The 16690-nt window shown below is 45.3% G+C and overlaps 1 protein-coding gene across 6 annotated transcripts in view; it reads right to left on the bottom strand.

Moving 5' to 3' along the window:
- The window catches only part of LOC142765414 (uncharacterized), a 184522-nt gene that overhangs the window by 80340 nt on the left and 87492 nt on the right, over positions 1 to 16690 (bottom strand). For all 6 annotated transcript variants that reach the window (XM_075866393.1, XM_075866395.1, XM_075866392.1 and 3 more), the window contains one exon: positions 8789 to 8827. In XM_075866393.1, coding sequence (XP_075722508.1) covers positions 8789 to 8827 — 39 coding nt within the window. The remainder of the gene's footprint in view (positions 1 to 8788; positions 8828 to 16690) is intronic.

The following is a 16690-nucleotide window of genomic DNA, read 5'->3' as shown; positions in this document are numbered from 1 at the left end:
ATCAGCTGAACCTTTGCTAAGGCTACGTACATCCTGGCATAGCTGCCCTAAGCCACTGCTTTTTTAAATAAGCAGATGACAGGGAGGTAAGCACTGCGTTAAAATGCGAATATGTGAAGAGGGAGAGAGACAGAAAAAGCCGGCTGCAGATTATGTCTGAACAGGCCCTGTCGGAGCGCTGTCTTCTTCTAGCGCAAGCTAAAAGAAATCGCTGTCTCCAGTTGCGACCGAGGTTTGCAGGTACCAAATGTTCGGGATGAAGTTGTCGAGGCAGGAGGAATAGAGACTTGAGGGTTTATTCACATTATATACAAGGGGAGCTCTCGTACATGACGAGCTCTTTCTTACGTGGCGAGCCTTTGAATCTGACGTTACTCTACATGCTGCTCCTTTGATTGAGCCGGGTGGCTGATTATAAAGGGTATGTGCTCCACAGAACCCTAGATCAGGGAACACGTGCGGATGGTACTGTCCAATCACATATCACACACAACTGGCGAGGGGGGACGAGCATGCACGGCCCACGTGAACGTCCAGTATTGAGCCGTGATCACTGCAATCCAAGGTGGCACCAGCGGGGCTCTTCCTTGACGTGTGTGTGTCGCTAGTCGAGGGGTCTTAAGCTCACGACAGCATACTTCAAAGGGTCCGCCGAACTGCTCGCTTAATTAGCGGGGCGATTTGCGGTGGCCGCCCCGGTCTGTTCTACGAACGATGCATCTGTTGCCATCTCTCGAATGGCTTAGGACGTCGTGGCGACACGACCGCTCACCCTTCGTCTAGGAGGGACAATGCCTGGCGGATATAGGCAGCCGGTCGGTCGACTACTTGATTGAAGATTCAAAGAGCACCGCTCCCTCGTCAGCTCGGGCGCCAGTCACAACAGCTCGTCCGCCGGCGGGAGATTCAACCTTAGGGTGAGCAGCTGCACAGGTTGCCCGAAGTGTCGTAGTGTGGTGCCGTCTTCCAGGCCACTGCCGATGACGCCCAGCCGAGGACTCTCTCCCGCTCGTTCTTTGTGAGAGCTCTTTTGGGAAAAGCATCCATACACACCATCACAGACACGGGAGAATGCCCTGCCCGTGCTCAGACACATCGAGTTTTAACATTTTTCCAAAACTACATTCAGTAAGAAGTATCGCCGAACACAAAGCAGCAATTGGAACGTTTCTCTAAGATTTCGCCAAAACCCCCAATCCCAAATCGAGAATAATTTTCCCATTAACTGCTTTCAAATAAACTAACTGTCAAATGATGCCTTCCCTGTGGCATACCTGTGTGCTAGCGTGAGTAATCCGCTCTAGTCTACCAGGCCTCATACTCATAAAATAGAGCATTGTGCTTGATGCTATCTTTTAGTTCCCAAAATTCTGTGCTGCCAAAGCTGGTCGTCAGTTCCCTCAGAGCTGACGAAGAGACAACTGTGAAGCTGCACCTGCATCAGGAACATCCGGATCAGCCAATGCACGTCACAGTGCTCCAGTCTGGATGAACTACTACTTGACTTTCCTTTGCAGTTACTACTCTCACAAAGCATACACATGAACTCACAAACTAGTTTTTCTTCCACACTGGACACATGCGAACAAAACATTTCAATAACAAAATGAACTTTTGCATGAAGCCTGAAAAAAACCCGAAAGGAATATCTTTGCGTCTCTTCGCTCACTCCTACTTAGTTCATAACGTCGCCCCCGCTCAATTACACGTATCTACCTTGACGTAGGCTCCTAAGCGTGGCGTTTATGCAATCGCACAACGCTTACTTTAGAGAAACGTACAACGCCACAAGAAATGAAAATAACCGAAAATGGGTCACCTACGGAAAACGTATGCCTACATACTTAAAGAACACATGCTAAAACCCAAACAACCTAAATCGTCAAAAGCAAACGTCAAATCAAAACAAATCTACTAGTGACTGCCGTCAAAAGCCTACGGTTGTCAACTCCCTTTTCAGACGAACGCGCGGTGTCGCGTCTTGGGGCTCTTTCTTGGCGAATGAAAGATGAAACAACAGCAAAACCTATTCGTTTCACCTCCGACCCCCGCAAAGCTTCTCGCTGGCAACCAGAGTTCTTACTCTCGCTCAGTTTATTATTAGCAAGCCACGGACATCGCATGATGCGACCCATCAAACATGCTGTCGAGAGAGCGACGAAAGGCTGACGGTCCCCTTCCTTCCGTTTGCCTTTTTACCCAACGTGCTTTTTTCTTTTTCGTTTTGTCCAGCGGCTCGGATGCATACAAAGCAACACCGGCGCCGATGACAAATGCATAATTCTCTAAACTGCCCTCTGAACGTTTACCAAGTTTCCTCAAGCGGGCTGGGCTCTCTTCAATACTCTTTGCTTTACGACGCCGCTTCCATCTACGCTTCTTCTTAAGGGGCATTGCTGAGCCTGTTGCTGGCATCTTCTGTACACTCTGCTCGTCGGGTTGAAATCTTCTGGGACCCTACATGCAAGATTCATGGTCGGGACAGCCTCACTGTGTGTGCCAGATGTTCTAAAACAATTTTAGCTGTTTCGTTAGATTTACCCTGGCACAGCACATCGTTGTACTTATTCTGGCCTTCGTCAACCTCTTCACTTAGCGTAGCAACATTCGCAGTTGTTGAACTCGGTTCATTCTGGAACCTGCCGTCACCCTCATAGGTGCCAGACTCTTCTCTACGGCTTCGATCTCAACTGCAACGTAGTCACTATTCAACTAGTGCTACAATAACACATGATATTTTTCTGCGTCTACGCATTACACGCAACGGAAACACCTTACACTATCTTCCGTCAGCTGCCATCACCTTATTTTGAAGGAGCTCATCTCTTAAGCCCAGCAACTCGCGCTAATGTGTATGGCTATCCTTCCGATAGATATGTATACAACGCATATAGGCTACCAAAACGATAGAGCACCAATGAAAACAAAGTTCAAAATTGTTTTGTTCAAAATCACTAAAGTAAACAAAACATTACTTATAACAGTCCTGAGTCAATGTTTTTGAGAAGCTAACAGCTATTCTCAGCAACTTTTAGTGGAACTCGTGGTGGTCGCGCCCGGAAGGCTCTTCTCGTCAAGCGGGGTGTACAACACGCGTAAAGGTAAATCCCTTTGTTAGCATAACCCGCGACGTTCCTCGAAACAGACTTGCTGTTGTTCCTTCCCGCCACTTCGCAAAACCCACCTACCTCTGTACTGCGCACCCCGTCCAATGCGCCACGAGACCAACAAAAGGGTCTCCCGCCCTCTGACCGCTTACGCGCACAATGCGTTTCCCTTTTCCTGGATCTCGGGCTCTTCGGACGCTTGCGGTAAGGCAACTTTCTTGCAATTTCGCTCCACTATTTGAATACATTCCTCAAACGCGTCGCGATTTTCTCTTGTCTGTTTTTAGGACGCTTTCTCCGTTTTGCACGCGTCTTGGTGCCGTTTACGGAGCCTTTCGCCCACCTCTGATGCTCATCAGCACCCACATGCTCGTTAGATTTTCGCGCGCACTGTCCTGGTGATTGCCTAGCAGTTTATCATTCGAACATTGGCGCGTACGATGCGCTTTGCTTTTCCGGCGGCTCAGACGCATATGATACAGACCCGTCAGAGATGACAACGGCACTTTTCTCGCAATTTCACTGCGCCGTTTGAAGCTCTTACTCAAACGCGTTGTGCTCATCGTGAGCTTTGCCTTAACATTGCCCTTCGGACGCTTTCTCCCATGCGCACGCTTCTATGCGCAACTTGGGAGCTTTTCGTCCCACACTGACGGACGTTCTTCATCATCGATATGCTCCTCCGCTGTCTGTCGCGCACAGTCCTGATGATTGCCAATCAGATCATTGTTAGACTGCAGCCGCATTGATTGCGCTTATCTTTTTCTTACTCTCTGGCCGCTCAGACGCATGTGATTCAAATCAGTCAAAGAAGACAACGGGCCTTTTCTCGCAAATTCGCCACGCCGTTTGAAGGTCCTCATCAAACGCGCCACGCTGATCGGGAGCCTTGCCGCGCTTCCGTTTTTCGGACGCTTTCTTAGTTTGGAACACTCCTTGCTGCCAACTTTGGAGCCTTTCGTCCGCCTCTGACGCTCATCGATATCGTCTATAGGGCTGCAAGGCTCAATTCTCGTGGAACACTCTGTTAATCAACTCCGTTTCCACAACCACAGAACCTTCAAACCCTGCTTTGACCGTGAGCTCTTTTAACTCGGAACGGGTTAGAACCTTAACCAAGTCCTTACAGGTACTAGCCTCCTCTTTGGGCTCAAATGGCACCACCACTACATGGCACCGTTCGCGTACTACATCTGCAAATTTCCGGCCTGTAGACTTCTCTTCGGCCCTAAATGCTACCGCCGCTACATCGCAGCGTTCGTGCGCTGCAAGTGCAAATGTCCAGCTTGTAGCCTTCTATTCGGCATTAAAATAGCAACGCTGCTACATCGCACCATTTGTGCGCTACATCTACAGATGCCTGGCCTTTTTTATGCACTGCCCCCACTTTACGGTGCATCCTTTTTAGCTCCTCATCTAATTCCTGCACCTTCTTCCTGTGTTCTTCCTTCCTGCACTCGATTTTCTCTTTGTCCTGGTTGCGCTTCTCTTCCTCTTCTTGATCGAATAAATACATATTCAGAAAGTGCTCGATTTCTTCTTTTTCAGTTTTGCTTTCAATAATTACATTACTTAGTTTAGATGCTGGCATATCGTCGTCAATATCTAGATCGAGATCTCAACACAGGTTTAGCAGGTTATTTCCCGTTAATCTCATGAGGTCCATGACTACTGCTTTGCTTTGGCTCAGCTGTGACAAAACACAAACCCATCAGCGTTTCAATTCGGGGTCTGGATTAATTGAAGCCTGGCAAATCCAACAGCGGAGACCACAAGCTTAAGCACACAAGTAGCACTACGTGGTTAACCTCCCTCTCTAACCTGTTTCCTGTTTCACTCTACTGATTTTTAAAACATCGCAATTTCTCCCACAACGTACCCTTACGAATTCCGCAAAATCTAACACTTGATTCTAATATTATCTAAGCCTTCCTGCTTATTTCACTTGCTCAGATAACTATCAACTGCTGCTCTGTGCCGAGATAACAACCACAGTGGTCAGGCACTTGTTGGTTATATCTACCTTTCAACGCGTTTAGGCTAAAAGACTCGGTATATCTCAAGCACAAAGCCAGGCACTCACCCCATTATGTGCGGTCGTGGTACGCTACGCCGATCCGGCCAAATTCCACGGCTTTCAGCTGAACTCTGGTCCATGTCATTCTCTGTCGCGGAGTCGTATCCCATCGCTGCCACCAGTTGCTGCGACCGGGTTTCACAGGAACCGGAGGTCCGGGATGAAGTTGTCGAGGCAAGAGGAAGAGAGACTTGAAGAGGGTTTATTTACATTATATACAAGGTGAGCTTTCGTACATGACAAGCTCTTTCTTACGTGGCGAGCTCTTGAATCTGGCGTTCCTCTACATGGTGCGTCTTCAAATGAGCCGGGCGGCTCATTATAAAGGGTATGTGCTCCCCAGATCCCTAGATCAGGGAACACGTGCAGATGGTACTCTCCAATCACATATCACACACAATTGGCGAGGGGGGACGAGCATGCACGGCCCACGTGAACGTCCAATATTGAGCCGTGATCACTGCAATCCAAGGTGGCGCCAGCGGGGCTCTTCTTCGTCGTATGTGTGTCGCTAGTCTAGGGGTCCCAAGCTCATGACAGCATATTTCAAAGGGTCCGCCGAACTGCTCGCATAATTTGCGGGACGATTTGCGGTGGCTGCCGCGGTCTCTTCTAAGGACGATGCTGCATCTGTTGTCCTCTCTGGAACGGCTTAGGGCGTCGTGGCGACACGACGTCTCACCCTCTGTCTAAGAGGGACAATGCCTGGCGGATATAGGCGGTCAGCCGGTCGGCTATTTGATTGAAGATCCAAAGAGCGCCGTTCCTCGTCTGCTCAGGCGCCAGTCACAACACTTCTTCTGAGAGCCATAAACGTCCAGTGACTCTGTGGCTCAAACTTCATGATTTTCTTTGGTCTAGATACAGCTAAACAACGCATTGCGAAGTATGCCAGGGGCCATCGTTTGTTTGGCTTCGTGACGAAAGCAAATGCAGCCGCTCCTGCTAGAGAGGAGATATACGCGCAGCCAATGAAGTGAACGCATTTTGGGGGAGCGCAACACAGCGCGTGGAAGAGTATATGAAGACTAACGGTTGCTGCTTAAAGAACGCAAGTGCCCCTTTTCGCCCGAGTTTCATTATTATATTTCAAAGAGAGCAAGGCACATCCTCTCTGCTTGAGGAATATTCAATGCCAGTCCTTGCACACAAGGACGTGTTATTGCGTGCACCGTCTATGTGGCGGGCACGGCTTACATTTCGCTGCTTCAGCTGTGCTCGTCGTCAGTGATGTCGCCCTATCACAGGCGGGTGGAACCTACGTTACGTGGGGTATTTTGCAATTAAGGCTTTAAAGGAACGTCATATTTACGGTGACAGCGACAGCCAAATCTTCTCGAGAGCGCCCATATGATTGTTGTTGAAATAAAAAAAATCAATAATGATGCTAACATTCAACTAGCCATTACCGTAAACAAAGTTTGCTTGGGGTTTCTCGTGTATTCAATGCAACTTTTAACTTCGCCCAGAATCATGTATTCCCAATTTAATGAAGACTTCATAAGCCCTTCGAAACAAGGAAAGTTGGAACGCATGGACTCAAAACAGAAACAAAAGTGTCACCAGCCACTGGTATTTTGAAGATACCGTAAAAGATGAACAACTTGAGTTTGACGAAACCGGAAAAACGCATGATGTATCTAAGAGAGGAATTATCACATATGTCAAGAAAAGAATCAAAGCATTTTCCTTATCTTGATAAAGAGGCAAAGTCCGTACTAACTTCGCTATATAACATTTTGAGCTTTTGTTAATGGTGACTACGCTCAGACTATAGCAGTAGCTTGTGGCCCTCCATGTCTTAAGCTCAAGGTAGCTCCAAACTCATCACTAAATACGCACCCTACAACAACGTGCACGTGACAATAACTTTGTAGCTGCGGAGCACCTCTTGCTCGGATCTATGTCCGGCATAGTTGGAGTACACACTCACCCTCAGAATGCGCAACACTCCTCAATCCCTCTCCTCACAGCTGCAAGTTCCTCTCTTCCCTTCTTCTCTACAACATGAAAGGGCGTCCACTCCCCCTTTATTTCCTCTCCTACACTCTCTCCTCGCAACACCGACGCTGCGACCATCTGCTAACCCACGCTCGCTCTCCCCTCTCCTCTAGGCATTTCGCCCCGTGGTGTTTATGCCTCCATTGCACATGCGTGTCCCTTCCTCTCTTTCTCCTCTCCTTCTCTTCCTCTCTCTCGACACGCAAAGCTGACCCAGGCAGCTTCTGCTAGCGAGTTTCTGCTAAGTACTGCCTTTGCTGCGATTAAACCTGGCTCGCCATAGAGCTTCATACAATAATTTTAAACTAAGGGGGTCAAATGAGAGAAGTTTGGTATACCTGGAAAAAAGTATATCGGCTTGAGAAGCCACTGATTTGAAGTTTTACACTGTTCTTGTCTTACTTAAACTGTTTCATGTTTGTTGCAATTTCCTATGAATAAAGAAAACACCTCGTGGCATGAAGGAATTGTCACTATAGGCGGTTTCAACACTGCAAGCGTTGTGCCCCCAAAAAAACTTCCGGTCACCTGATTTACCAGCTCGTAACGTAGAAACTGGAAGGACGTGTTCACATTTTCTCAAGCATAAGAAGCATCTCTTATTAGTTTTTCAGATAAAAAGGGCGTGCGTAATGTTTAAGGACATCTCTTGTAGGTTTTATGTAGCTCAAAAGAACATTCATTTGAATATATTTTGCTAAATGCGCGACGGCAAGTGTAGAAAATCAGTAGGCCATTTTCTAACGCTCTCCTTGCCCACCGATGCTATTCAGGCACATCCAACGGTGGACGAAACCGCATGTCTTCAAGGGTCTGTGTTTGTAAACCGTGAAATGGTCAATTGGTTGAAACACTTGCGGCACTTGGGCCAGGAAAGTGGGTTAATCGAAGCGGTGATTGAAAAGGATACAACATGACAGTTCCGAATAGAAGATACCTAGACGAACAAACGCAGAACTACATATTTTGTTTAGCTGAAATAGAACACAGTTCACTAGATTTGGATTGCAGTGAAATTCCACGCTTGCAGAAAATTCGTACAAAATAAGAAAAACACCATGTTATACGCCGAAACTGACATGATGGTAGAAACAATGGCCCCACTTGGGACAGGAAAGTTGGTTAATCGTAGCACCGACTGACAAGATTACAAAATGATTCGAATGAGAGATACCTAGACAAACAAATGCAGAACTGCATATATTGTTTAGCTGAAATAGAACGCAGTTCATCAGATTGGGCTTTAACAGAGTGGACTGCATCGAAATTCAATGTTTTCGGCAACTTCATACGAAATAAGAAAAACACCGCTGACATGCAAGAAATGACATGATTGCAGAAACACTTGACCACTTGGGCCAGGAAAGTGGCTTAATCGTAGCAGCGACGTTAAAGACTATAACATGACAGTTTCTAATGGCAGATATTTAGACAAACAAACGCAAAACTACATATAAATTTTAGCTGAAATAGAACGCAGATCATTACATTGGGCTGTAATAGAGTAGATTGCATTGTACTTATACGTTTGTTGCAAATTCGTACGAAATAAGAAAAACACCACGATACATGCAGGAAATGACATGATCGTGGAAACACTTACCCCACTTGGGCCAGGAAAGTGGCTCAATCGTGGCGGCGACTGAAAAAAGTACAACATGACAGTTTCGAATAGGAGATACCTAGACGTACAAACAACGCAGAACTGCATACTTAGTTTAGCTGAAATAGAACACGGTTCATCAGATTTGGCTCAAATAGAGTGGATCGCCTTAAAATGTTGCGCTTGCTGCAAATTATTACGAAATAAGAAAAACACCACGTGACATGCAGGAAATTACATGATCCTAGAAACACCTACCCCCCTTGGGCCAGGAAAGTGGCTTAATCGCAACGATTAAGCCACTTTTTCCAGTCACCGCAACGGTGACTGAAAAAAGTATCGCATGACAATTTTTAATGGGAGATACCTAGACGAATGAAATTAGAGTGGGATATATAGTTTAGTTTAAGTAAATTCAAATTAGTACATTAGAATGTAGTTAATTGGGTTCCATTCTAATTATATGCTATCTGCAAATCCCTTCGAAATAAGCACCGTGTAAGAAGCATGAATCGCCAGAATAGGAAGAAACAACCCATTTGCCCACAAAAATAGCATAATTGTGGCAACGACTGAATCTATTATTTATCATCCGGAAAAGCCTGCGATGATAGTAGGAACATACATACTTTAAGGTAGAGCTGCGCTCCAAAGTTAAGGACGAAAAAAATTGGCCCGAATCTGCACGTTACTCCGCAAATGTCGTCGAAAGACGACAGTCTCGTGTAGCAGAGGCGAACGAGCGCATCGAGGCACGTTAGACAAGAGCGCCATCTGGCAGTTATCTTCGAAAACGAAGGCGTGCGCGCCCGCGGAGAAAGATGTGCGCAAGTCTCGGAGATGATAAGGTGTAGATCGCATAGCGACGGGCAAGTGCCACCACCGTGTCGTCGTAGCAAAGCGTTGGAAACACCTTTTTCAGCATCGCGTTGCAATGTCAGCGCAGAGTGATAAACTCTACAGTCCTTAGAGTTACTTGTGTGTGCCTTTTCTAGTATAAACGCAAACATACAAAACATAGCAGTGTTGTTATGGCGCCTCATATATGCACAATATTTGCTTTTTATTTGACAATCGCACAACTATGAACGCTAAGCCTTGAGCAATAATAGTGGGCGCTGCGGATGGGGTTGGCCGTTTGATGCCGTTTGACGTATCGTTAAGGGCGGACAAACAGACATGTGTACAGACAGAGAGACACACAGACAGACAGACAGACAGACCCAAATTTTTCCGTCGAAGGTCCCCAAAAAGACTATCGTCATTAAAAACTGGACTTATTTTCATTCTTCCCTTTGCAGGGCAGGCTTTACCTATAGTGTACCATGACAGTGTGGAATTAGATATACGTAAAATGACATAGGCTGAACTGCAAAGACTCTCTATCTGCCCTGTGCATAAGCTTGCCGCAAAAGTAGTTCTAGTAACAATATTTCGCAAATGGCATGTCCCTAGGAAGTTAATATCTAGACGTAAATTCGATGTCCTGGAGCGGAACACTGTTCATTAATAAAGAATACAAAGATTTCTTTTGCCACTGAGCGCCTTTTCGGAGGCCCTTTGGCGGCATTGTTGGAAAAGATTGAAATTTTCGAAGGCCTGCCTGAACCACAATGCCTAAAGTTATGAATCGTGGCATTGTCATGCTATCTCTATTGTTTAGCATAGTTTGTACTTATTTTCTTTATTTTCATATTTCTTTGACTATTTCAAATGTGCGTTGCAGTATCCTTGATATTTCAGTGACTGCAATTTGTGGTTCTCGATTTTACACTTGTAACGTTTCAAACATTCAATGTTCACATGTTGTGCCAATCTACATCCAGTTTAGTACATTATCGGGTAATGTTTAAGAAAGACGACGAAGTTACTTTTCCTTTAGTAGAAATTTTAATAATCCACTACTTGTGTGATGCCCTCATGGTGGAACCAGCACTGTTGTTGAGATCCGGTAATCGGCTGTTTGCCTTTCAACGAAATATTATTTACACTTTCGCCTTCAGGAAAATGCGGCCTCCTTGGCCATCGTTTATTCTCTCCACCTGGGTGTCACGGTTTGAGCACCATAACCACTACACAGGTGTGACAGGCGCACTCTTAATTCAACAAACTGTTCCTTCAGCGTTCACCGAACGCGTCTGTGCGGTGCCCTAGCTTCCTAAACTTAAAGCAGGCATCTTCATGAAGAGATGTACTTCCAAAGTGAAATAACCGTAGCGGAACATGGGAAGAGCATGGCTTGGGAAGGTGATTATCAGGTGTCTTCATCAGCCTAGTCTCTTGGCATTTACGATGACGATGTCAGAGTTTTTCTTCAATACTTTTGCATTAAGATATTCGTCGGCTTCGTCCATGTAGGCTTTGCAGACACCACCACGGTTGGATGCGTCAGGCGCTGTTATGTAGGTTACCACTAGTAAGTGAATGATGTACATCTGCCTTTCATGTATTTCTAGTTAACGGTACAAGTTTGGCCTGCTTCTGCCAGCTGTATTATTTGTAAGAATAATTGCAATAGAGCGCATTGTTGTTTAGACTTTCAGATGTTTCGTGAGGTCAATGTTAGATAGCTTCATAGGATATCTCCATGTAGTTAAAACTTTGTATCGTATTCTTGGCAGCCTCAGCATAGCCCTCCGATGTGGTAGCATTGGCTGGTGCGTTCAATGCACAGAGAGCGTCTCGTTACTGGCATGTTTAGACAAAACTTTAGAAAGCACGCTCATTTCATCGCCTTGTATTGCGTACTTCATGATCATCTAATTTGACTGTCGGCTAGCCTGAGCATTGCGGCTACCACTTTGCGCTCCCAAACGGCCATTAGTGGCTAGTGAGCATAAATGAATAAAGAAGGGCTCATGAATGACATTAGTGATTTGCGAGATGAGTTTGGTCGTGAATTCATGGTCACAGCCTTCAGGGAGCTAGTCCACAATACGGCAAGCTGCTTCGAAACGAAGCCGTTGCCTCTACGCTACTAGTGCGAATTCAGTTGAGCGTCGCGCTGGTTTCAGCCGACGTCTTTTTGGTAAAATTTTAGGTAGAGAATATTGATGCTGTTGGGTTTTTTTTACGTTCAAAAGACGATAAGCCCCTTTTGTAATGGCTTCACTATGATTTTCGCACAAACAGCCAGATCGCAGGAGCTCGATCTGAGGGCATCCTCAGCCGGCGCATTCATAGGATCATTTTTGTGTGATAGTAGACCAGTCCTATTACAGGTCATATTTTGTGATCTAAGAGCATGGTTACGATTTAATAGTTGGTGCCACGTACTTCAACTCATGTATGATAAACATGAATTCTGTTTATACAACACAAATGAAATATGCGGCCCCTATTGATCTGCATTTCCTACATGAGTATCGTTACATCAATGATTAAAGTGGTGTAAATACCACCTGCGAAACTGTTTACCACGCGCACGCATTTAATTTCTATCTAAGGGACAGCAAAGAAAACCTTCTGAAATATTCGCGTTCTGAAATTTGTTAACTAATCTGGCTAAAATACGCAAAACGAGTTAAATCATTGTGACGTAAAATGACGTACAAGTGTAGCAATTTAAGACTCAAAACTGACTTTTGCCGCTTCAAAAATTAACCCATGTCTGCAGAACAAGTAACAGAAGAGTTGGAATGCCCAAGTCTTCTGGCAAATCATTAGAATTCATCAATTGAACAATTTATCTCATAGTAAAAATTTTGCTCAATATCCCTATAACCTTGACTTAGACCTCGGAAAACACACGTCAAGGCTGCTGTATAATGATGAGGCACGCCGTAGTGGAAGGCTTCAGACTCTTTGCCCTTATGGTGTTGCGCAACGTGCAATGTCACCCTAAACTACGCCGATTGCTGGCATTTAGCATTCACCAAAATGAGACCACTGCGGCAGCGTTCGCGTATCTACTCATGGTTCCGTAACCGAATGCCATTGCGCACAACTTTTTTGTCTATAAAACACCCGTGTGGCGAAATAATTTTCTCACCACAGTTGCACCTTGTGCGGCCGCCAACAAGTGTTTTTTGCGCTGTGATGTCGCCACGGATCACTAGGAACCTTTATTTTAGCGCGAAGCCATCTTCCGTGTTCATCCCTAGATCTATTTGGGTTTTGTAATGGCACCTTAGGTAATACATCTCGTGGACCCATTCATACATACTTAGCACCAGTGTGATTTTGCGCGCTCGTGTTTCGGGGATGAGGCTTGATTGCGCGCGGTGCAGTCTGGAATAAGTATAGCACGACTGTTTAGACAACCTAATAGGTTTCAATATGCACCTAAGCTAAACTTTGTATATATAGCAGCACTGTTTACAAAGTGGTAAAAAATTGTGTCATTAGCAATGGTCTACAAAACAAAATGTGAGAAAACTGTGCCGGCGAATAACAGAGGCACCTCGGCGCTACCGCATTCTGCCACTTGACCTCCCCCAGGAAAATATTGCAGCTTTACAACGAATAACTGCTGGCGATTACAAAATAATTGCTGCTGTGCAGTGTCAAACATTTCTCTTTTTCACACATGCAAAGTTATGTGCCCGCGATTGGTGCAGTTTACACTACAGAGTGATAGACCTAAACTAAAGATAATGTTCACAGTCACGGTTACGATTGTTCGGATTGCATGTGTGTTTACTCTATGTGCCTCCGCCTCGTATGAGCGTTTACCTTAGCGTTAGTCATTTCAATGCTGCGGTCACCTGACGCACAGGAGACAATTTGAACTGCGAATTTTTCAGCACCTTTTCTTTTCTGCGAAACACATTCTTTGCATCGCCAGTGGCCAGTGCGAGCTCGAAGGGCTCATCACGGCGGCCGGTGCGGCAGAGTGGCAGTGCTAGCTCACTACGCCACCTGCTTTATACCGGCGACGTAGCGAGGCATTTTTATTGAATAAAAGTTGCAGACAGCGAAACACTGTGACACTGCTAAAGGCCACCTTCGCTAGCGGTCGTGATGACCGCGTCGCTGGTGCAGCTCTCTCAACGGCCACCGGACAGCTTGTGTGGGAGATTTAGCGGAGCCTACTTAGTATACTTGTATCACTTCATATAGCTTCGAAAAAAGACAACACTGTGCCTTTTGGCGATGAGTCCGTATTTCATAGCAGAATTAGAGAATTGGATGATATCACTGCTATTAAACATATTTGGACAGTATCGCTACATGGCATGGACAGAGGTTCATGTCAGAAAACTAGCCAAATGCAAAGCAATCGAATGCTTTCGAGAACGCACCACGATTCCACATACATACTACATAAATTTGTCTCCCACGGCATTATCTGGAAGTCACAAGTATTAGTAGTATACTGAACACCATTACTATCATGAGTACCACATATTCACAAAATCTGCTCTGAGGCATCGCGCACACTTGATTTCGAACGTCAAAATGTCAAATCCACCTCCACTGACATCACGAACATGCTTATTTGACGTATGTGTGACCGAAGCTTGAGTATGCGTCACCCACTTGCCACACATCACAGTCATAATTTACAGAAAAAATAGAAGCATTACGACCCCAAGCAGCGCGTTTAAAGAGTCTTAATACTCAACATACATTGGCATAGGTGCTTCGAAACGCACCTTGTCACTTTGAGCCCTCAAATCCCTTTGTATGCTTCCTGGTGTTTGCATATCTCTTGCCCTAATTTATCAGTCACATGTAAGAGATACGCATCTTATTGCACCTAGTGCAATAATCTTCGAGATTAGATCCCACAAGTAGCATTGCCTACCAATTCGGTCTTACAGCGGCGACGAATAACTCCTTCTTTTCTAACGAAATACTGTCGAATGCGTTTTTCGACAGCTTTGCTTTCTTCTCATAAGGAGAAAAAATTCTGAAAAAAAGTAACGTGCCATTTGCTGCCACAATGTGCGTCTACCATAGCGTGTGAAAGTGTCCCTGTGTACTGGATGTGACATTTGTTTGAATTTTTTAGGGGCGAAGCTCCTTATGGCGGGACTTGGGCGTCCCTCGTATGTAACCACCAGTGGCACATACCCGAAATAGGTATAACACTTGACCTCCATGGTGGTGCCAGTGAGAGATTTCTTCTGTCCGTTGTTTAACAATAAAAAATAGTGCTCAATGTACATGCCAATGGCTGCTAATGGGGAATGACAGACATGAGCATTCGGCTTTTAGTCAACGCGCACGCTGCGATCCTCATTAGCAGCCATTGGCATGTACATTGAGCACTATCGGACAAGAAAGAGATGCTACATTATACTAGCTGGGTGTAACCTCCTTAGCTTTAGAAAGGTTTAGCGAGCGTTGAGCCGCAGTGCCATGAATACAATGAACTTGTATATACCATGAATGAACTCAAGGTGGTTGAAAATGAGAAGTAGATACGAAGCGCAAGCCGTAAGAAAGTAAAAGCCGAATTCTCCTGTCTCTCATTTCTCATTAGCAGCCATTGGCATGTAAATTGAGCCTTATCTGACAGGGAAAGGTTGCTACGTTATACTCGCTGGGCGTAACCTCCTTGGTTTTCGAAAGGTTTAGCGAGCGTTTGGTCGCAGTGCCATGAATACAGTGAACTAGAATATACCATGAACTCGAGGTGGTTAAAGGTGGGAAGTGGACCCAAAGCGCAGGCCGTAAGAAAGTGTGCGTGTGCCACCTCTCGTTTAGTCCTTGGAATGTCCGCTGGATGGCGGTGCTTCTATATGGGGAATATATGATAAAAAGATGAGAGATGGTGGGACTTGGAGTGTTGAATAGATGAACGAACGGACACACAAACAGATGCATGGATGGACGCATGAACGGACGCAGGGGCGGATGCATGAAAGAACGCAGGGACGGGCGCACAAACAGACGCATGGACGGTCACACAGACGGACGCATGGACGGACGAATGCTTCACCCCACTCTCCATCATTCACTCCGTGGATATGCTGCCATTTTTTGTTTTAATTTTTAGCAATTACATTTATTGTACTGTCTCCGAACCTCTGTATGTAGCCCTCTGTAATGTGAACCTTTCATGCCCCTAACCCTGTAATGACAACGAACAGCTCTGCCTTTACGAAAATTGTTAAACAAGGCTGGTTGTTTTTAATTTTCTTGTGCAGTTCATTTTAGGATTACAATGAATGAAATCTTGTTTGAGGCAAAAGCTACTTACTTCTAGTAGCAAATAATTATTTACTGTCGTATAATACGTAAGTCCTTATACCTTTTTGATAACATGTCAAATCTGCAATGGCTGCCTACAATGACACCTATAGTACTTTTATTGAGGTATTATAACGAATGTACCAATTATGATACAGTCGAAATTATTGGGTTAAATTGTGATAAGTGAAATAAACGAAATGTGAATTTAAAGTCATCTATGAGTCTGTGCTATTTTTAGTCCTTTTACAGTTGAAAAATTGTTCAATGCAATGAGTGAGTCTTTAGTTTTAGTGCCTACAATTACACTTTATAATCCCACCTCATTCCTATGTGATCATCGCATGCGCACCTATTTTTCTGAGTGATACAAATCTAGCACTGGTAATAGTGCTGTTTTCACGCGATAGCATTAGAAAGCTCGGGTAACGGAAATCCCGCCGTCAGCGTAGGGCCCCTTTGGTGGCAAGCGAAAAATCGTCCATGAGCGAAAAAGCAAGTTACAGAGATCGCCGCAAAAGGTCGCTACTTGTTCACGCGTGTTCGCGCGATCACACTGAAGAAACCACGCATTCGAAGAAAAAAAAAGTGCTCAAAGTTACGAGGCATGGGTTACGCAGTTTTTTTTTCTTTGCCCCTCCATTCCTCCCTGCTTAGCTTGTAGCGCTTTCGACAATTCTTTGTAACTCCACTCGCACTCAACGAATTCTCAAACTTTCCGCGGCGTTCAATTCATGAGGCAATAAGCTCTTCCAGTGAATT

This window comes from Rhipicephalus microplus, chromosome 6 (assembly GCF_043290135.1).
Source record: "Rhipicephalus microplus isolate Deutch F79 chromosome 6, USDA_Rmic, whole genome shotgun sequence".
Classification (NCBI taxonomy): domain Eukaryota; kingdom Metazoa; phylum Arthropoda; class Arachnida; order Ixodida; family Ixodidae; genus Rhipicephalus; species Rhipicephalus microplus.
This window is presented reverse-complemented; position numbering and strand designations above follow the sequence as displayed.